The sequence below is a fragment of the Pelecanus crispus genome, chromosome Z (assembly GCF_030463565.1).
Source record: "Pelecanus crispus isolate bPelCri1 chromosome Z, bPelCri1.pri, whole genome shotgun sequence".
Lineage (NCBI taxonomy): Eukaryota > Metazoa > Chordata > Aves > Pelecaniformes > Pelecanidae > Pelecanus > Pelecanus crispus.
The window spans coordinates 36,318,116-36,340,373 of NC_134676.1; the positions used below are offsets into that span (position 1 = coordinate 36,318,116).

At 37.2% G+C, this 22,258-nt stretch overlaps 1 protein-coding gene across 7 annotated transcripts in view; it reads right to left on the reverse strand.

Annotated features, from left to right (window-relative positions):
* NFIB (nuclear factor I B) overlaps positions 1–22,258 on the reverse strand; it is a 270,788-nt gene that overhangs the window by 12,665 nt on the left and 235,865 nt on the right. For 2 of the 7 annotated variants that reach the window (XM_075727245.1, XM_075727247.1), the window contains exons 9-10: positions 10,946–11,084; positions 7,312–7,394 (exon numbers count right to left, since the gene is read on the reverse strand). The exons of 3 other annotated variants lie outside the window; for them this stretch is intronic. In XM_075727245.1, coding sequence (XP_075583360.1) covers positions 7,312–7,394; positions 10,946–11,084 — 222 coding nt within the window. Of the gene's footprint in view, positions 1–7,311; positions 7,395–10,918; positions 11,085–22,258 lie in introns of all 7 variants that reach the window. 2 more of the 7 variants (XM_075727243.1, XM_075727246.1) reach the window with 1 other exon arrangement.

The window sequence follows — 22,258 nt, forward strand, 5'->3', positions numbered from 1 at the left end:
GGATGATTAGAACAATAAAATATACTAGAAATCACAAACTCAGTGTTACCAAATGATTTTATGCACTTAGGTCTAGCGCAAAAATCTGGCAAGCACTTAGCTTGCTATAGAACCTGATTGCATTTGCCATTTGGGGAAAACAGTAAGGGATTGACACATTACATTTCAGTAAATCAGCTTCTGCACTAAATCATCATATTCTTCCCACAGTCTGTATGATAACTTTCCACATGTACAGTTAATGTGTTAAATTTATCATTAAGAAAGCTCAAAAAAGAGCTTTTCAAACCTATTTTATAAATGTTAGCAATGACATACTTCATATTATATACAGTCATACATACTTTAATACATACATATGTAAATACTGTAATGGTAATAATAGAACATGTGCATTTTACATATGTGCTATAGACAGATACACGCACATGTATATGAAGGTTCATGCTATGCCAGACTTACAGTTTGTGTAAACTGTAGTGCTATTCACTGCACCAATTGCGCCATACTTGTGGTACTGACAACACCTTGAAGAACTGCAGGTCTGTATGACAATGGGTTCTGTGATAAGCCCAGGACTGCATCAGCTGTGCTGAAAACCACCTTCCCAACATTAAAAACTATCGCTCCACACTCCTTAGCAGGTTCGCATAGCTGCTGTGTTGTCTTTAAAAACTAACCTCCCAGGAAAATGTTTTTTTTCTCCCCTCACATAAAATTTCCTCTCCCAAAACACTCCTGCTTAGAGATCAGGATGTGTAACATTTAGAAATATACTTTTGGAAGTATGTAGAAATACCACTTTCAAAGTCTGCATCTGCATCCGTCACGTGTGTTGAGTGCTTTCTGGGTAAAAAGTCTGGAGAAGCTTAAAATAGCTCTACGAGCCCTGGCACCATTTGATGGAAGATGATGTCTGTTCATCCACAGCAACGGCAGGAACGCTGCCCTTGGAGGATGTCCAGACAGCCCAGTAGGGAAAGCCTGGGGGTACAGACCTGACATGAGTACCAAGCTTTGGAAAGGATGTAGGGCACTTTAGTACAGTATTTTGAGTGCTATATGTTGTCTGGAGACATGCTGAAATCTTTCTGGCTAGTTATAGTCCTCAGAGTAACTTAAGTGACCTCTAAAACCATGCCACAGTGCTAGCGGGAGGCGAGAAGGCACATTCACTCTCACCTACAGTAAGCCACCTAAAAGAGTTTTTCTGCAGGACATGTGAAAGGGAGAGGAAGGAAACTGCTTGAAGGCTACTAGAGAAAACTTCCTCAGTAGAGGGACTTAAGAAATAGTCCTCATGAGGCATTTAATAAATTCTGAAAAACATAACTAACTTTCTCAAAAATATGCTGTGAATGCAAAGTAAATGACCTGATTTGACATGTGACATGGTGAAAAGTCTTTCCTAGAAGCCTGTTGGACAAGCCTGCTCTTCAGTCTCATGGCTTTGTCGTTTTCAGCAAGGTAAGCCACATGAACCCCACTTCAATAACACCTTACATCCATGAAGCCTTATCAAAGATTTGTTTATTTATCTCTCACCTAACCACACAGAAAAAGAACATGGGTCTATATTCTGAAGTGGAAAAGGATGCCCAGCCTTGCAGCAGATGGGGAAACCTCACAGGCAGCCCAGCCATTTCCTGATACGTGGAGCTGCAGCTGTCCCGCATCCCTGCAATACATCCTCTCTGCTACGCTCATGAAGTAGCAGAGAGCACAAAGCCCCCTGCAAGTATTTCTCCAGGGAGGCAGTGTAACTCCCTCACCTGCCTCAGCTGTGTCATGGGAAGGGACCACAGGCGCAGGCAGAAGCAGAGCAGTAGACTGAGTGCTTCTCCTAACTCATCCACCTGCCTGAAAGTCGTCCACCTCCATGCTTCTGTTCTGCCCTCTGTAAAAGGCCAGGAAAGTGATTTTGGTTTGCACTTTCCAGTGCTGTGAGATGTACTGATGTGAAGTTCTACCCAAGAGCTAGATTTCTCTGTAGTTGCCTTTTAAATTTAAAGTGGGCATCTTCCAAGCACAAACATCCTGCAGAATTTTAAGTATATGTATATTAAAAAACCCATAGTCAACAGCTTAATCTTTTATCATAGTCTGAATAATTTTTATGGGTTAATATTTAAGCAGGTTTTGTACTCTCCTATTTAAAGAGTGGCTGTCTGAGACTAACATTCATTTCAAGCTTCTGTCATTGCTAGTGAAAGTAGATACGTGTTTTGGAAAGTGTAATAGGAGACTGTGATATAATTTCTGTTAGTTGAGAAAAGCCCATAAAACTTAACATTTGCATATTGTCATTGTTCTGACTGAAACTTCCTTTAAATGTGTTTCCTTTCCAGCATGCATATGTGAAAGGTGACCTCTTATCCATTTACATACCTCCCCGGTGGTCATGTGACCCAGTTTTACGTCAAACTGTCAATTATGATAAGGGACACAATAAGAACAGCCTAAGTGTTGATAACCTGTTTCCTGGCTTTACTGAGAAGTTCTGTTTAAGAGTCCACTTGTGTTCTTCTTTCAACCTTCTCCTGAAAGCAAAAGCAACATCCACCCATTTCACACCCACCACACATTTCGCAAACAGATACTCTGTGTTCAGTGGACATTTAAGTTTACAATTTCTATGATGAATAGTATGAAGAGAACTCCATTTTGAACTGTGTGATTCAGTAACTAAAGGATGCATCTGGTAAGAACAACTTCCTACCGAAGAGGCAGGGCAGTCTGGTGTATAGGAAATAAAATGCTATCTACAGTTTTCTGATTTTGCATTTTAGAGACCTGAAGTGTTCCTTATTACTATGTACATGGCAAATGTCTCACTCATAAATGTCAAAGCTGTATGAAAGTTATGCATACCACACAACACACCCAGAAAGTCCAAGCTCTAATCAGTGCAAAGACTGGAAGAGTTCACTAGCTCCTCAGTAATTGGGCCAGCATTAGTTAGCACAGTTTACTGTAACAGACAAGAAAGCTCTAGAGGTCATTGTCTTCACAGACCTCAATACCTATCCTGTTTATTTATATTTTCTAATCAAAAATAGAATCACCCATACAGGACTCCAAGGTGCATTAAAATTAAATAAATGGACAAGAAAGAAAACCTGTCAGTTATTTCATTCATTCCAGCAGAAATCTTATTATATGTGAGATCACTAATCTGTATTTGCAATAAATACAAATTTCTATCCATCCATCCATCCATCCATTTATCTTTTCATATAGTTTAAGTACATATAAGTACATAAGTAAAGTGCATGACTAGTGTTTCTGACAACACTTTAACATTATAGCTAGAAACAGCATCAACCTGTCTCTAAGTGTCTAACATTTCAAGAACATAACAAATTCATGAAGCTGAGAACAGTAACACAAGGAGGCTACAGAAATGCCATCACAAATGCAATCACATGAGAATTCTGTTCATTAAGACTTTGTTACTGAACTAATGATCTCTCCATTAAAATTATGTAGCCAAAAGAATAGAGACACAATTAGAATCTGGCAAGGGACTGTGTCCACTTGTAGAAGATTGAACTTGACTGAGTTTCCTCAATTTGTTGCTTTTTCCTCTAGTCTAGGCTTAGAAAGCACAAATCTTCAGTACATGCAAATCAGAGAATGAAGGGGGGAAAAGGTGCTCCCATATAATTGTGAAGATTATCTAGCCTTTCTTTTATCTGCAATTCATTTATGATGTTTGTCAACACAGATGATGAGCACCATGTACTAGATTCGACTTCATAAAACAATCCCACCAACCACCAATAGTAAAATTAAGAAAAACTCGCTCACTCAGGTACTAGCTCTTATCACTTCCCTTGCCCCTTCTTATGGTGCCCTCCCTGCAGTTACTTTATCAATACTTAACAGCTCTCAGAAGCTGATGCTGAATCAAGAAAAGCAAACCAAGCAGTCATTAACAATTTATAACAGACAGGTTGGGGCAGGCGGGGGCCTGACATGACTTTTTTAGAACAAAATGATAAGATACATGTGACTCTCTAGATGCCACTGAAGCAGGAGATACGTTTTCTAACTACTCCTGTCACAGTATAGACATATCTGGCATTTCAAGGCAGGTAACAGGAAGACCCACCAGCAATTGCAGCAGGAAGTGGACTGCATAGTTATAATTCCTCATTAGAACCTTGTCTTCCTAACTATCAACGTAGCATGCTAAGTAATGCATGTAACAGCATATTTTTCACAGTATCCAGATCAGTAAATACAAATAAACTGCTCCCATTGGTGCTATTATACACTGTCTTTCAAAGTTGTATTCAGTGCTTCCCATCTAAAAGTGAGTATTCCAGGTATGTTGTGCTACAAATTGTTTACTGGAAGTTCTAGCAAACTATCACTTTGTCAAAAGACTCCATGTAAGTGTGTGTTGCAAAATACATGTGTAACTTTAAATTTATTGTGGTTACTGTAATTTAAATAGGCTACATAATGGTTCTTTTTAACAACAAAAAGTACTCAATGGTACGTGCCAATATTTCTCATAACCAGAGAGAATAAATCTTCATAAAGACTTCTCCAATGAAGTAAAAAATGTACCGGTGACAATATTTATTCTTGAGGGGTTAATGTGCATTACAGGGTATGGTGAATGTTTAAAAGACCTCTCTGGAACTAAAACCATTGGCTTTCTAATTTAGAATTTCTCTGCACTACTACAAAATGATTGATTGCCTTTATTTCATGTACCCCTTGATTTTTCTTTTCATTCATCATGGGCTGCTTTAAACCAAATGCATTTAAAATCTGCCACAGGAAGAGTGGTCTTTTTTAAATTGTTGTAAAGTAATGAAAGGACGTGGTAAATCAATCTCATTTCTGCCCTACCAAAGGATAACCTTTGCTCTATTAAAGTTGTTTAGACAATCTCAGAGCTCTACCTCACTTTCTGGGTAATAAACATATATGGCACTGTCGTCTCAGAGATGCCTTTAGGGTTTAAGTGAGTGAAGGTAACTAATTCATTAGAAACTTATACATATGTACTTATATATTCGTATTCATCCATTTGAAAAAGTTTTTTTGTTAATGTATTCTGTTCTTTCAAATGGTTTCAGCAGTACATACTATTCCCTAATTTTGTACGTTTATATGTATAAGCATCCACACATGCAACCTCCCCAAACACACTCAGAGAGGCATGTGCATATATCCATTACATAAGTCAGAAAAGGATAGAGAATTCACAGCACAGATGAAACCATGACACAATTTTTAAATTTACTATATGGCTCACTGGTCACCAATTGATGCTTTTGAATTAATATAATGAGACTATGAGGCAATATACTATAGAAGGGAGAACATTGGTTTCACTCAGTGGCATTGAAGAATTTTTCTGTTTATGAAGTGTATGTGAGACCTAATTTATTTTCCCCTTCCCCCTAAGCCATCTGGCCACATGTTTTGCCATGAAAGGGTGTATAAGACACAGTGCATATAAACACCAAAGACAGTGATGACCCTTGAGATCCCTCTCACTTTTATGTTCCTATGACAGTGCTGAAATCTCCAGATTTATTTCCATCTACATAAAAGCCAAAATTATATAGAAGAAGCATGAAATAAGCAATATATGATTTACATGTCATAAACTCAGCCAAGAGAAAATAAAATGTGCTGCCACTACCTTCTGGTATGTGACAAGAAGTTTGTAGCTTTTTCAATGAACTTGGAAGAAGGTGGAGTGGGCTTAAGCAGTAGCAAATTTGCAGAAAAAATTGTGTCTAAAAACATGAAGTGAAAAAAAAAAAATTTATTGCACATCCCCAAATTAACTGGATGTCAGAGACTTTTCAAAGGATACTATGTAAAACTTCACATGAAAAGAAATCCAGAAATTACATGCACTGTGTTTAGAAAGATACATGTTGTGTGTGTTTTAAAATACAATAAATATATACTGCATATCTTTTAAAAAGAACCATGTTATAGTAATTATAACACATTTCATAATACAACAATCTTTGAGAGGTTAAAAAAAAAGCAAAACACCAGAAAATTTACTGAAAAATGAATGGTTGGCAAAACCACTAATTGTCATTTGGTATTTTCATAAAAGTGTACAGATGTTTCCAGTTAGGTCTCATGGTTAAAAAAAAGTTGGCAAAGCATCAACTGTCTTGAATAAACGATCATCTTTATGATTTTCTCTGAACTCTGCATGTGGTGACCTTTAAAACGGACATACTGCCACCTTGCCCTGGGAGTGGGTAGGAAAAGGGAGTTCCAGATGAAGCACACTTCAGCTATATCTCAGCAAACACTGAACAGGTAGGTTTTACTGAAAAATGAAACAGGCATGTGTACCAACTGTTGACAGGAACCCAAGCCTGAGAAAAAAATACAGTACAATAAATACCAAGGACTATTTAACAGCCCTTTTCTTACTGCCACATTCAGCTTTTTTCCTTATAACATTTTACATGCTGTTAATTTCAAAGTCCTCTACTGTTAAGATCTAGGAGCAACACAAACACACATCATAAAATATGTTAAAGTTCTAAAGGGTCTGAATTTATTCCTGTTACTAGCAACGTAGCATCTCTGTATATGCATGGCCTTGCTACTGACTGCGGCTAATTTGTTTGTAAGCCATCATTAATCTCAGCTGTATATTTTCACAGTTTGGATAAACACTTCATTTGCATTAAATTTACAGCATTAATGAGATGTGAAATTTAAAATGCTACTTGAAACATAAATGATATAAGAAACTAGAACAAAAACATGGTTTCATCACATTTGAAATCAGCAGACCAATTTAAACCTATTAAACTAGAAATGATGATGTGTTGCATTGAGAATTTGGTTTTATAACTCATCTTCTAGAACTAAAATGAAGAAATGTAGGCTTACACGTCTGGGGCAAAAAAAACAAAATAGCTTGAAAATAATAAGTTGGACTCTTTGCTTTTGCAATTTTGATTATTTTTTAAACAGATTTTGAAATAAGCATTTGTTCCTTATACACCTTATTCTCCTTCCTAAAATCATATTAAAGATTACATGTATGAGCTCTTGAAAAATAAAATAATTGAAAGAAATATGATTAGAAGTTCCTTAAGATGGCACAAATCTAAGAAATAAAGCATATGCTAAACTGATGTTTCTTAAATGATTCAGTTTTGTTTTGAATAAACTTCATCTTCAGATGACAAATACTGAAACCCTTAGGATCTCAGTCTAATCCAAGATAACAGTGGCAGCACGTAGGAAGGTAATATTGCACAAGCTTCTCTATACCATTACACCTATGTGAAACTTGCCCACCTGTTGCTGGTGTAGGAAGGATGGGTCTCTTGGGCTTAGTCCCACATATCGATTGGCTTGGGATGTGCCTGAGGCTGTGTAGGCTGATTAAGGAAGAACAAAACAGATTGATAAAAATACCAACCTATCATAGCTATTACCCTGTGCAGGTACAGTACAAATACAAGAGATCCAGAGTTAGGATTTTGCAATATATAGGATGTGTCTGTGTTTTTCCTTTATTTAAACTTTAATAGAATGCAAAAGAAAAATTGGACCAAATTTGGAAAGATGTGTAAATTCCTATAAACTTCAATGGAAGTTGCATGTATAAACCATAATGATGTCTCTTGTTAAATAAAAGTTCCTCCATTTAAAATATTTTTATTTTTCTAAATAAGGTATGTATTTGAAGGAATCACGAGCCTGATTCTCATTTCCATTACACCAATCTAGCACCAGTGAAATTACTGAGATTACGATGTTGAGAGAAAATATTAGTGCACACTTATTATCTTACTGCTGTGAAGACCCATGAAAAAAACTGTAAAAGAACAATAAAAATTAGATTCAAAAGTTTGGTTTACTTATGTGGCATGAAATGAATCTTTACAGGCCTTTGGAAACAAGTTGTAATCCGATTAGTATTTTCATGAGAAGGGAGCTAACTCTTACTGTGCAATATAATATTAAATATACAACTCCCCTGTGCATCAGGAAACAACATTTTTGCATGGGGACAATTTAAGGAAGTCTCTCGTTGTCTGCTACAGAAGATTAAAGAAATCCATTTCTGAGGAGAAAGGGAATGGTACGTGATGCTGGGATTAGTTACAGGCTACGGATCCTTCACCTGTAGGTCATGTTTCTGTCTGGTCTGTCACTAATCCTTAAAACCATTACCCTCTCATGGCTTTTGGTGGCACTTATGAAATGAGGTAGGTGGTCTTACTCCACTTCCCAGTGTGGAGATGTCCGCACTACAACTTGCAGCATCACAACCTGGAAACTTGCTGGCAGACAAAGCAAAACTACTAAAATTGAACAGACATACACAAGGATGCCAGTGAGGATCTAGATGGGAGTACTTACTGAATTAGCCTGTTAGTATTAAAGTCATACAGCAAATACAAGCAAGTGAAATAGATTTTTTTTTTTTTTTTTAAAAAAAGGCTTTCTATGGTAAACAGGCTTTACTGAAAAACTGTCATAAAAATTAATCAGTTATTAGAAGGAAATTATGGTGGAGGCCACAGGGTTCCCCAAATATTATCAAAGCCTGCTGTTCTTTTTCATTCAAAACAATTCTTCTATCGCACTTTAGAATGAAAAGCAGTGCTAATCATTTGCTGGTTTATTCTCATCCGACTGAATAATAATGATAACTTGTTGGCTACGCATATGTTTTATATATATATCTATACATACTTTGAACCAATCAATCAGTTATTGCAAACAAAAGTAAAACTATGCCTTAAAATATATTTAGTCTTGATGTTCCCATTAAGTTAACATTAGCACTCTGTCGCAGGTCTATTATGACTGATAATACAGTTTATATGTATTCATATATAATTTATATATCAGCAGGACATGGTCGCTCATTTTTTCCTATTTTCTTCATCAACAATCTATGTTCTTTCACTTTTTTCCTCTTACAGTTACCAATCCAGTTTCAAAAGTCTTTACCAAGCAGATAGACTACTGCACTGCTCTGAAAACCATAACAGACTGAACATGTAGCATTTATACACTATCTTGTAAGCAGAACTGGCACATTCAAATAAAATTTGTACATGGGGTTTTTTTAATTATTATTTACATGCTGTAGAGACAGCCATTGGGTCTTTAGGCAATGAGTTACTTGAACACTGCTGTGGAAGCATGAGGAGGCCTTATTTCAAATATCTAAGCCGAGATGTTCTAAGGTTCATGGGGAATCAGGTACCCAGGTTCCCATGAATTGTGCAAGAAACTGGGTGCTGACTACATCTGAAAATATAGTCCAAATTTTTCCCTTAGTAGTAGGACAATGAACAGATTAAGTCTACTTTCCTGTAATGATGAATAATATGGTCAGATTACCAGAAAACATCCCAGCACAGTCCTGACATTGTATTTGCATTTTTTGCCATTTGTATTAGCAACCCTGACCTTGTCTGGGACAGCTATTTAGGCCAGGCATGATCATGTCAAACAGAAAGCAGAATGAAACCATGAATACTTAAAACTATACATGAACTCAGTTTTCTCGGTTTTCCTTTCTGGAGCAAAATTCTAGAGCAACAGCTTCTTGTTTGCTGCTAAAACTAACTCTTCTTAAAAGGTGCAAGAACTGTACCACAAACCACCAGGGTGGTAGAGGATACAGATATACTCTACCACCTTCTAACAAAACTTCTGCTATACTAAAAGAACAGCTAAAATATGTCCCTAAATCTATCCATATAATTATTTGTTTATACTTAAACAACAGTTTGTACAGAAGTTATTACTATCCTTTTATAGCAAAGGCATAACCAGTTTTCCTTTACATCTTGGCCCCTCCTATGCATTTGAGTCTCATCTCTGCTTCACATTCTAATGAAAAGACTTAAAGTAGTGTAACACCTAAGAAATGTACAGTTTATGGTCTCTGTTAATGACAGACCAAAAGTTAGGGACTGGATTCACAGTTCAAATACTAAACAGGCCTAAAGCAAGTAATTTTAATGTAACAGACCCTAAAGAGACTAGTATTTTAAAGACTGTTAAGTTTTCTTCCAAAGTGTATGTTTGGAAGTGTCTCCTAAAAATCTTAACCACTCTGACAAATACTGGTAACACTGGCCATCTCAAGTCCAAATCAAAGTTCAAAGACAACAGAATTGCAGAAAGTGGTTAAAAAGCAACATTCTGCATCACTGAGCATAAGATGAGTATTTGGAGAGATTACTCTATACATCGTAACACCTTTGCTTTATTTCCAAAATCACAATTCCATTGAAGATAATAGGATAAATAATGTGGTCCCATTTACTAATAAAGAGCTTAAAATGTTAACATTAGGGTTTGGGTTTTGTTTTTTTTTTTTAAAAAAAAAGAACAGTGGATCTACCATCCATCACAGCAATGACAAGAAATTAAAATTTTCTTTTGCCACATCAGTTGTTTTTGCTAAAATGACACAACCTATATCAACATGCAATTGTCATAACTCGGATCCAGTATGCATTGTAACAAGGCTTGATTTCTGTAGGAAAGCTCATTGAGGAGCAGATTATCCAATCTCTGTTTGGAATTCCATTTGTGGGTCATTGTAAAACCTTGCTGTCTGGGTGTGCTTCTCAATGTCTTAACAATGTCCACCTTAGATGAACAACCACGTTCTCTTTTTCTTGAATAGTGGTCAAATATGCAGGCTTTTCCCTTTCATTTTGGTTGTCATGTCACAAACTTTGGTTCATGTAACATGATGCAATTGGTTGAAATTTGGGGAGGAAAAGCTTTGCAGTCAGATCACTTTTGCTCTCCATGTAAAATGATGAGCATCCACTTGGTCAAATAGTAGGAAAAGGCGCCTTTTTCTGGCCTTAATTTGAAATCTTATCTTCGATGGACATTTTTTGTTTCCTAAAGAAATACTTACTGGTTGCTGTAGGTGAAGATGCCTCACCTTCAGTGGATGTAGTGATGGGTTTAGTATCTGTCATGGTCAGGGTCACAGGTCGCACGGCACTGTGATGGGGAGAGGGTGCCAAAACTGGAGTAAAATGGCCAGGCACTTTCCCTACTACTTGACCACTGCTGTTAGGCTACAAAACAAAACCAGAAGAATGCCTTGTGAAACATACACATTGCATTTAAGGAACCTACCCACCTATCTTAGGGTTTTCCAGAATGCCCATCACCATAGTATGTGGTGCTGGAATGAGCTGTTCTAACAAAGATGTGAATTTCTATGTGGTATGTTCAGCAGGCAGTTCCCTCCTCATCTAGGTAGTACATGCTTAAGTAGCAGTACTTTCTGGTAAGCTTGCTTTCTTTCTGGATGCAGCATGCATCAGACTGTTTCAAAATATATTTGCTGTTTACACAGTGGCTGTGAACCACAGTAAATCCCACGATAGCAGGATTAAACTGACCAGGCGTAGGCCCTAACGTACGAAGTATTAAGAGCAAATGAATGATGCAAAACCTCTGTTTTCACATGCCATACCACTCTGGCTTGGAGCATAATCAAGACTTGACCACAGTTGTCCACAGAGATTACGCATACTGGAAGGCTAACTAATAATTCACGTTTGGGAGTGGGGGAGAGGGTTAGGATACGACGCACTATAATGCATATGTTATAACATCTGGCCAAAAGCCGCCTACCAAAAACACAGAAGTGTTTAATAATGGGAACTTTGCAACTCAAGAGCACAATAAACAAAGACACTTCTTTCATAGATACAAAAGGCAGTCTGTGTATGACCTTATGGTACAGGTCATCAAGGTAATATGCTACTTTCTGCACATAGACATATCTGAATTTGGCAATGTTCACTGGTAAACGTATGTTTATCCAGTGGTTAAACATGCCTTAGATATTCTGCATGACTGTAAATACTCCAACAGTAAATAACTTGCAGTAAAAATTAGCAACTAGTAAATAGTTTTTTCAACAGTGGTTGATAACTTTTGTCTTAAACTGATTATGTGTTCTGTGAATCATATGTATTCTAAAATACAGCCGTACAAAGTAAAAAAGTATCAGAAGGATCTTGTCAAATTTGAGATAACTCAGAGTAAAGAAATGGACTGATAAAGGACCTGATTCAACTGATACAAGGAAAGGTTAAAAGAGGTAAGCAGGACTATTGGTAATGAAATAATAACTGGTCTGAGACAATTACTGCAAGTATGCGTCGAGTATAAACACACAGAAGAGGAAGGAATTATTTGTAAAGTACAGGAAGTATAAACTCAGGGTAATGGAATGAAATCGAGAAGGAGGAAATTTAAAATTAATAGCAGGAGAAACTTCCTGGCAGTACCATCTACTAGACTTTGCAAATGCCCCCAGGGGAGAGTCTTGTTCTTTAGGACATCTAAAACTAAGCCAGAAGAAAACACTAGAAAATATAAGTGCAAATGGAGACCAATCTTGTATTGATAGGAATATTGAGCAGTTAGCAGGCTATTTCCCTCTCTAAAATCACAAGCCTTACAATGCAAACTAACAGTAAAAATGTACACTAATAAGAAGTGGCCAACAAACTATCCTCTAAATGAAAAAAAGTCACCCCCTAAACATAACTGTATGTCGGGGGGGGGGGGGGGGGGGGGGGGGTTGGAGCAGGGGTGGGGACAGAAGAGCCATGGAATCCCAAGATCTTGCAAATATAGAAATTGGGTGGTATTTACCACTTTTTCATTCATGTTCCTAGCTGCATAAGCTGAGAAGCTACTACTAGGGGTTTAGTAACAGGAATAAGTCTCAGCTCTCAAAAGTAGCTTCAAAATAAAAAAGCAGCATGGATTCAAAGGAATGACAATACTTTCACAAATAACACAATTTCGCCAAATAACTAGCATTCCACATTAAGTGTTATTCACTAGATGAAACTTAGAAGTTAGGTAGATCTCCCTTATTATGTGTACTTGAAATAAAAATGAGATGCGGCAGAATATATACAAGATAATTTCTAGAGAATAATATGGCTTAGAACTTTACTGAGCATCTGCTTTTATGCTTACATGACCAATGGGTCATAAGTGGTGAACTTACTAGGTAATTACAGAGGTCTTTCCTCAAGAATTCAGATTACATCTTTATATTACAGCAGTCATATATTAAGTATGTGTCAATAAGTCCACTTTCTCTGAGATCTGTCTCAGCAGTGGTTTAAGGAATTTTATTTTGTGGACTCTATTTTAAAGGCTTGCCATCCTCTAAAATCAGGTGTTGTGGTGACCAGAAGTCTGACTCTACCTGCCTTAGGACAAAATGAAAGTTTTAACATACATAAATTCAGAAAATCTCTATGAGTTACCTAAAATAAATTCCCCATACAAATTACCCAAGATACTCCAAAACTTCGAGGCCAGTATCCTCACTCGCTGACTGAGAGCTGTACAGAGCTCAACTCGAGATGTCTCAATGTTGTAATAAAACAGGCTCTGTCATAGGCAGGGGGGCCGTGACACAGTTTGAAGCATTTTTGGGGACAACTGTCAGAAATATAGGTGGGCCTTATGATAAACTTTTCTCTAAAACACCGAAATTCTTGTCAGTAAGACCTGCTTGCTCTTTTGGACTGGGTTTTCAGTATGTTTCTGGGGAGTCCGCTGCAGAAGCAAGCCCCCTCTCCTGCTCCAGCAGCCCAGCCATCCACACAGCCTGCTGGGGGGTGTACCACCTCTCAGCTGCATCTGGTAGCTCCTAGGTGGAGTCACTGACCTGTGACCGCTGGGCTACCTGAGGAGCCTTAGCTCATGTGGTGTGCTAACACATCACAAAAACAACTGAGAATCCCTTACCAAAATGACCAACTTTTATTAAAAACTAAGAAAGAAGATTCCAGGGAGTTTATGGATTAAAACCGCCAGTGTCATCAGCTTCCAAAAGCAGCTCTTGTCTCCAAAGCCAGACTCAAATGAATCAGAAGGACTCAGCTGGATAACAGGACCATTCACAGCAATGTATCACTTTCTACTGTCCCTTAGTGATGCCAGTCAACAGGAACACAATGGCTCACATGGACTCCAGCTTAGTTCTTGTGCATATGGTCCAAATGAGCAAATCTTTTCCTTGCCGAGTCATACGACTAAGAATATATTTACACCCCACTCTCGTGTAAACCATGTTTTTCCCTGTGCGGTACATAATAGCAGTGCAGTACATCACCCCCATTCATCCAAACTGAGGGTGAAATCCTGTCCTTGTTGAAATCTGTGGGGAATTTGCTAGCGATTTTAGTGGATGTGGTTTGTGACACCCCCCCGCCCAAGTGTCTACATTTCTATTTCTTTTCTTTTTTTTAATGTCTTCTTAAATGCTAGGCATTGTTCTGTATCTGTCCTACATGTAAAACTGAGTGCCGACACAATACAATGAAACTGAGGTCTGCAACCTCTAGACAGAAAAACAAAACCTCCGAAGTAAGAAAAGGGAAAACTCGTTACTTCAGTAAGTTTAATACTTATGGTTCCATTTCAGATTCTGACTGCACATTAGATTTCAAATGCAATTATAACCTGGTCACCTGCCTCTTAATAATTTTATTGCATATTGTCACATTTCCCCACGTATCTTCTGACAGCACTTTATGATTTATTCTGCTTTTATTTTTGTAATCTCTAACATCTATTCTTTTCCTTCTTCAGGTACTTTACCTCTATTTTCACATTTGTAACTTAACATTTGTTTTAAAATTTTGCAGTAATATCAAATACTGTATATTGCAATAACTGTTCAGGTGTTATTGCTCGGCAAACAAGATAACTCAAGAAGGCATAAGTACATACAAGACAGAGCTTGGTGTATCATGTCTAAAAACCTAACTTCTTCCCCCATACTGAAAGTTTCCTGTGTTTAAGTTTTTAACTAACCTTAGCTTAGGTAAGCACATATCTACCAGGACTTTTACATATATAATTCTTCTTCAACAATCCTAGCTGTCTTTCAGTGTGAACTAAGGTCCTCCCTTTGACACAGCTTTTCATGGGAAATGAAAATGGAATTTTCTTAAAACTTCAGTGTTTTTCCAAGGTGTCCTAAATTTGAAAAGACTTTATGAAAAGCAGTCTTTTATTCTCCCAAATTCTGTTACATGAATGTCACTCATAAGAAACCTTCCTGAAACATCCATACTTGTCTTTCTGGCATGCAGTGAACAACAGTGAAGCAGTTAACAAAACCGGTATTTAAGTTATCATAGTTTGCAGCTTAAAAGCATAAAGTAGTCCTAAATAAACAGATCACATGATTGTCTCAGAGCTATAGCTGAGGCCTGTCTTCAGACTGATGCTGACATTGGTGCATTGGGTTATACTCAATTCACACTTCTATGGTTATCTTTGCAAACAGAAAACTAAAAGCTTTTGAAATAAAGTTCTAGATTCTGGACCATGGTAGCTGATAGCAGTACAAGATCGAGAATGCTGTCTCTCTCGGATGTCTCAAGTCCTCCATCCTGCTTTAAGCTTTCAGTGCAAAAGAGGGAAACCCTCTGGTCAGAAATAGTCCTCTCAGGTTGTCAATTCATAATCTTACTGAAAACCGGCTGCTAGAAGTAGCTTCTGTGACCTGTTCTCCTTTTAAAAGTTAAACTTTTGCAGTTATGTCAAAAGATATTTTAGCATGGAAACTACGTATCTATTTGGACAGTATCTACCTGAATTACAACTGCAAATATTTATAGCACATCATTTAATACAAATTCATTTTGTCCTTATTTAAAGCAAGTTCTAGGTTCTAGTTCTAGTTTTCCCTGAAGAGCTTCTTACAGACAAATGCATTACAGGTGAAAAATCAACTGTTACCATCAACTAGGGCATCAATATGTCTGTGTCACAGATTCACAGAGACATGATGCCTGAGGCATAAACCTCAAGCATATTGCATGGAGGCAGCTGTGTTAGATAAACAAGCTGTGCATTTGAAAATGGGAGAGGGAAAGAAGCAAACACAATGAAGGTCTGGCAAATTTAGCTCCAGTTTATGCAGGTATACTTTTTCCTATTGTTGGACTGGAGGCTAATTTGATTTTCAGCTCCATGTTACATTTTCCAGCTTTTCACACCATCTTGAATTGCCACAGATTAATCCATTCTTGTGCCCAAAGCCACAGATGAGTTGTATTCACTGTCATAGATGTAACATAATTTAACTCAGATTGTCAGACTGTTAATATCTGGTTGTGTGCACTACACACACTTTCAGTTAATCCTTAGGTCTGAAGTTGGAACAGAACTTGTTACAGATATGAATATGGACTTTCTTGAAATCAGGATTCACTATACCACGTTTTCCCTCCTGCAATTTTACTAACATGTTTATAACCAGTAATTAATTAACCTCCTCTCAGACTTCTGTTCACATATTCGCCCAAATATCAGCAAATTTACACCTTAGGTCTTCAGTTACATTTTAAGAGAGTGTTTTGTCATATAGCTAACCACTTCCAGCATTAAAAGAATCTTTCTGATGCCATAGTGAAATGGCAACACTAACATCTACAGATGAAATATCTAAACATAACAGAAATTTGACATACATATTAAACAACTCACATAAACTATTAGGCTGCTTAAATGATAAAATATATTTTATGTCTAAACTTGCACAGTATCTTTTTTTACAAAATAACTGCAATTATAATTCCAAGTTCCAAATAAAAAAAATTCCTATTTTCCTTGGTATCTTAAATACAAAGCATCTTCAAAGAAATAACCAACAAAGCCAGAAATCATCTTAATGCTGTGCATGTCCTCGGTACAGCTACATATGATACTGTGTGAGGTATTTCAGAAAGAAGTTTCAGGGCTTAATAAAAATGTGTTATTCCAGCTAACCACTGCACTTGGAGAACAATATATTTGCACCTCAAAACACAGGTTTTTCAATAGAAACTCTGTGTTTCCCAAGCAGGTTACCCTATTATAGCCTGGTGATCAACCAATGAGTGCAGTTTAGTCAAACTGGATTCAGTGCGTTTCAAAATACTGTCACCCATTTCTTCTCAAAAGTTCCAGTCCCTTGTAATGGAAAAGTTCAGACACTATGGTGAAGAATATCACTGCAAAACCCTATGGCAGTATAGTTTTGAGACCACTGATTGAATTAATTTTGTTGATGAAGCTGTAGAAGATCCAGTTCTGCACATTTTGGTCCCCTGCTCAAGTATCTTGTTTTAACAGCAGTTTGCTAGCCACACCTATGAACCTGGAGATCATAGCTGATAAGTTCTGTCTTTGAGTCCATGCTATTGTGCTCTGTGATATCCACAGAAGGTGATGGATGTCTCAGAAAATCTAGAAGAAAAGAAACTGGAAGAAGTATCTTCCATTTTTCTAACTCCCCCTCCTCTTTTGGGGTTGGGTTGGTTTTTTTGTTTTTTTTTTTTGGTTATACAATGCAAACCCAACCTTTTACCTCAGCAGAGCTTTTGCCTAGGGCACCCACCCTAATGCTACATCACCTGTAAACATCCAATGGCCATGTTAGTCTCCCACCGGAGACAGCTCAATGGTACAGGAGGCAGTTCCATCAAATGTGCAGAAGACATATCCTCAAGTTACCTATCTGAGTAATATAACACAGTACCTTTGAGACCCTGCTAAACATAAGGGAATGATGTTACTAGAGCACTGCCAGTGGGACTGTGGAAGTTGCTGTAGGGCATTTCCTCTTCAGATTGAACCTGGTGGGTTCCATAAAGCATTTGTTTAACAAGGCTATACAGATTTCCTTTCTGTTACTGGACACTATGGTAGCAACAGAAATGTACTTTGCCTTTTTATAGTGCCCCTTACCACTTTTTATAAGGATGAATCTCACTAGTTTCCATACCCTTGCAACCTGAGTAACTCATTGCTACAGCACATCTTACACAGACCTCACTGGGAGATGCCACACAAAAGCTTCAGGTGGTGTGACATGCAGCTACTTGTCTGCTTGAGGAATTAGCTTTAGAAAAAACATGTTGTTGCCAGTTCTTGGCTGACAACATCACTTCTGTACTACTTTATGAGAGAAATCAAGCTGTTGACTTTGATCTATAAAGCTCTGAGTCTCATCCATTTGAGAAAGCATCTTCCTCTTAATGTAACGCTGCTGAAATTGAGAGCAACTGCAGAGCTTCAGCAACCCATGTTCAGACACAGATATCATAAAGACATTCTAGGTGAAGAGCCCTCCATCCTGAATCACAATTTCACCTATAAGCTCAGAAAATCTGAATTATTTGTCAACAGGTAGAGCACAAGGAAATACCCAGCTTTCCTTGTTTATTTGCCTTAACAGGGTAAGTCCATGTTACACAAGCATGGGAAAGGAAATCTCTTTGTAGATAAATGTTCAAAAGGTATCTTTGGCTTAAATGGTATTTCATGCATACATACAACTGTGCATTTAATAAACTAAAAATGAGCAAACTAAATACAAAGTAATAATTTACAACTGCAATTAAATCTTTAAATGCCTTGTCAGTAGATACAATCAAGCTAGTACTCTCTCTGCCTCCCAATTACAATTAAAAACAGCACATTGCCATATTTAATCTTCAATAATTTCTTAAAAATTACAAGGAAAGACTTGCCCAAGGACCTGAAAACTATTAAATGTCAACAAATAAAGGTGCCAGCTATACCAAAGAAACCACATGCACACATATTGCTTGTGTCGGCTTATTCTGCTAGTATTCTCCCAGGAACGAACAGGAAACCCTTTGACCAGCCCAAACAGAGTCTCATAAGATTCCCTCCTCATTGCTAAATGACTGAAGTTATTGTACTGAAGAATGGCAAAGCATCTGCCTGGCATTCCTGAAGGGTGTGCCTATCTTTCATTGAAGAAAAAATCAAATACCCCAATCAATTATGAGAGGAAAATAAGTGGCCTCACCAGCTTCCAGAAGCAGTTCTCCTCAAGCCGTTCAGATATTTCTATCTTCAGACAAAGATAAAACCATTAAAAAGATAAAGCTGCAAACTAGCCCACTTTGCAACAAACTATGTTTTAACAGCCCCAGGAATTCAGACAACATGTGGACAGCAGTTCAGTTTGACTGTAGTCTGTAACAAGTGTAAGCCATTTATTGTAAGAGAAAAAGGATCCAATACCTAACTCCCCCAAATTGGAGGTAGTTTTACCATGCCACTGAAAACTGCATATTTCACCAAAACTATAACAAAATTTTATTTACCTGTAAACTGTGCCCTTCATAATCCACACTCAAAGGGCTTGCAAGATGGTCTAGTTCTGTTTGCTTTGTTCAATCAGAAAAAAAATTTCACACTGATGCCAGGATGTTCTTCAGCAGGATTTACCTTAACTGTTTGCTATACCATTGTTTCCTTCAGCACACTTGCTGACCCTTCTTCTGTGATTCACCACACCTTAGCCAGGAAATTATTCCATTTAACTTGACAGGACATTAAGTTTGGAGCTTTTGGTTTTGACTTCAGCCACACAAGAGTTGTTGTGCTTCATGATTTCTTCTGGGTCATTGGAAGTCTGATTTTGATACTGTATATTGATTCATACCCTTTGAATTATTAATGCATTTCAAGTGTGTGCAGATTTGTGTGTGTACATGCACATGTGTACATACACACAGAGGAGGTAATATTTTTCAAGATTAAAAGATTCACTCATCTGGAATCATTCAAAAAGGAAATACATGTTCAAAATTTGTGGTAGCTTTGAAAAACTCAACACACTGTAGAAGGATAAACACTGTAGATGGATTAGACACATACTAATCGATTAGTTTTTGCTGAAACTTTCAGTGAGTGACCAGTATCAATTTAACTGTGGAAAGACCAGCACCCCATCATAATACAGATACATACTCACACACACAACCTCATCCAGTAACATGTGTGCCTAGCTAGGAAGAAAAGCATTGAAATAAGTACAATAAAAAGGGCTCAGCAGAATTACTTAATTAGTGGAAAGTACAGCAGTTCTCAAAAACTTTGGAAATTTTCAGACTACTAGTTGGAGGCTAGTCCAGCTCTATATCTAATAAAGTCCATTTCTGTTCAATACATTTGTTTATTTACTCTCCAGATTGAGCAGGGGATAAAAAGCAGATATGCATGAAACCAACAGCCACAGCTCTCTCTTGTTTAGGATCATCCATTGTTGAATCATTTTTCACTGCAGCCAAAAGGTCTGTTTGAACTTCCTGACTGTTCATCACACATAATTTGGAGTATTTAACATTATGTCAAGAAAATTTGCCACTGCTTCCCACTGTGGAAACCTATGGGAGCTCTATATCTTTAAACTAATTTTACTTAAAGTATTCCATTGAATAGCATGACTGTCTCACTATAATCAGTGTAGCAGTAATGTAATTAATCTCAAAATTGCTGTGGGGAGTACAAGGCATCTCAGTTGCTTGTCGTAACAATCTAAATTAGCGTATTACTGAAAGATGTTGGGGAGGAACGGTTCATTTTAGGTAAATGCTGTCAGGGTATCCATCCTTTATATTTCTAAAGCTGAAATTAAAACTATCATCATAGTTCTCCTTTTGAAATCCAAATGAGTATGTTTTGAGGTGGGAAAGTATAATTAAATTTGATGTGGTATTCCTACAGATGCAGTTTTGCATTTTATTATAATTAAATTTGTTTGAATAAAAATTCGTGTTTTATTTAGAAAAGAAAAACTGGTTTGGCTCAAAGCATGCCATTGTATCAGAACAATTCCCTTTTGTCACCGAAACTTCACAGACGTCTGCTTCTTCTTTTCCTAAGCAAAAAATTATTCTTGCTGCTTTACTTTTTGTACAGCCATCCTTTAATTGTTCTATTTAGAGATATTTTGACTGGGCATGCAACTCCTCTAATGTACAGTATATCTCAGAGGTGAATTTTAAAGAATTAAATTTAAAAAAGATTCCACTAATAACAGTGATTAATGATAATAAATGGTGGAGAATAGCTGATGCAGATGCCTGGAATCCCATACTTGGTGTTGTTTAACCCCATCCCCTCTTCACAGGAACTAAATCAAACATCAAATAAAATGAAAACCATTACCCTAATATAAAGGTTACAAAAGGTGATGAAAGTAGTAAACTGAGGCTAGTTTGGCCTGCTATTCCCTATTGTGCCACAACACAAGAATAGGAAGTGTTTTCAATTTGCTACTACTCTGAAAAAAATCAGCAGAGTAAAATTTTATCTTTTAAGGTCTAAAGATTAAACTTTCAACCGCAGATAAGGGAAGAGAGTAAGACTCTTGTTGGACAAAAGTTGAAAGCGCTTCTCCTGCTCAATTAATACACTCCTGAATGTTAAAATCACAAGACAGCACATTTGTCAACTGTCTGAAGGTCAGATACTTCACTTAGATGTAGTATTTCTTCAGCAACAATCCAAAGCAGAACACTGAAAAATCCAGAGAGATTACCACCTAATCTGCTCTTTTAATATATATAAGAAATCAAAATGTAAGTAAAACAAGCACTGAATAATTAAAGAAATACGTAACAGTAAGGGCTTGATTTTAGCTTGCATAATTTTTCCCTTAACAGTGCCTAATTAAGACATCAGTTAAAAAAAAAAATCCAACAGAACTCTAAGACTTTCTGCACTGAATTAACGTTAAGAACTTTTAATGGATGTCTTAATTAGACTTTGTTATTCATGGAAATTTTACACAAATTAAAATCAGGTCCTGCATGCAACATTCCCATCTGAGTCTCAGCAAAAATGCTATGTGGGACTGAAAGACTTCTAATCCATGTGCAGATAGCAATTTGTATTCTAAAGCAGACATACTCCATTTTCACTTTTGGTTTAATTTGCATTAATATTGTAACCAAAAAAAATCACATAGTTAGGATTTCTCCCTTCAAAGTAAAATTTGATTTTACAGACCCACTGTTTTGTTTTTTTTTTTAAATACATAGAAAGTCATGCAGCTGGACCAGAGCATTAGCCCATGGGTACAATAGCCACAATGACCTTCTGAACAGCCCAGAGGGGCCGTATCTGTTATTCAACATAGAAAGTTTTATTCGGTCTCAAGTTCTATTGTTGTTGTGCCTGAAATGCAAGCTGAAAGGCCTGTCCTTACTGGTGAAAAACAAAACAAAACAAAGCCCAAACCAAAATGCTGTCACAGCAACCCCTTCATCCCTGATAAGACAGTCCTTCCAGAGGAACCTAACTCTTAGAAGCAGGAAAACCTGACCATTGTCCCTTCAGTTTACATTCCCAAGGCTCTTCCAAAAAACATGATAAAGCACAAGGAGCTTGT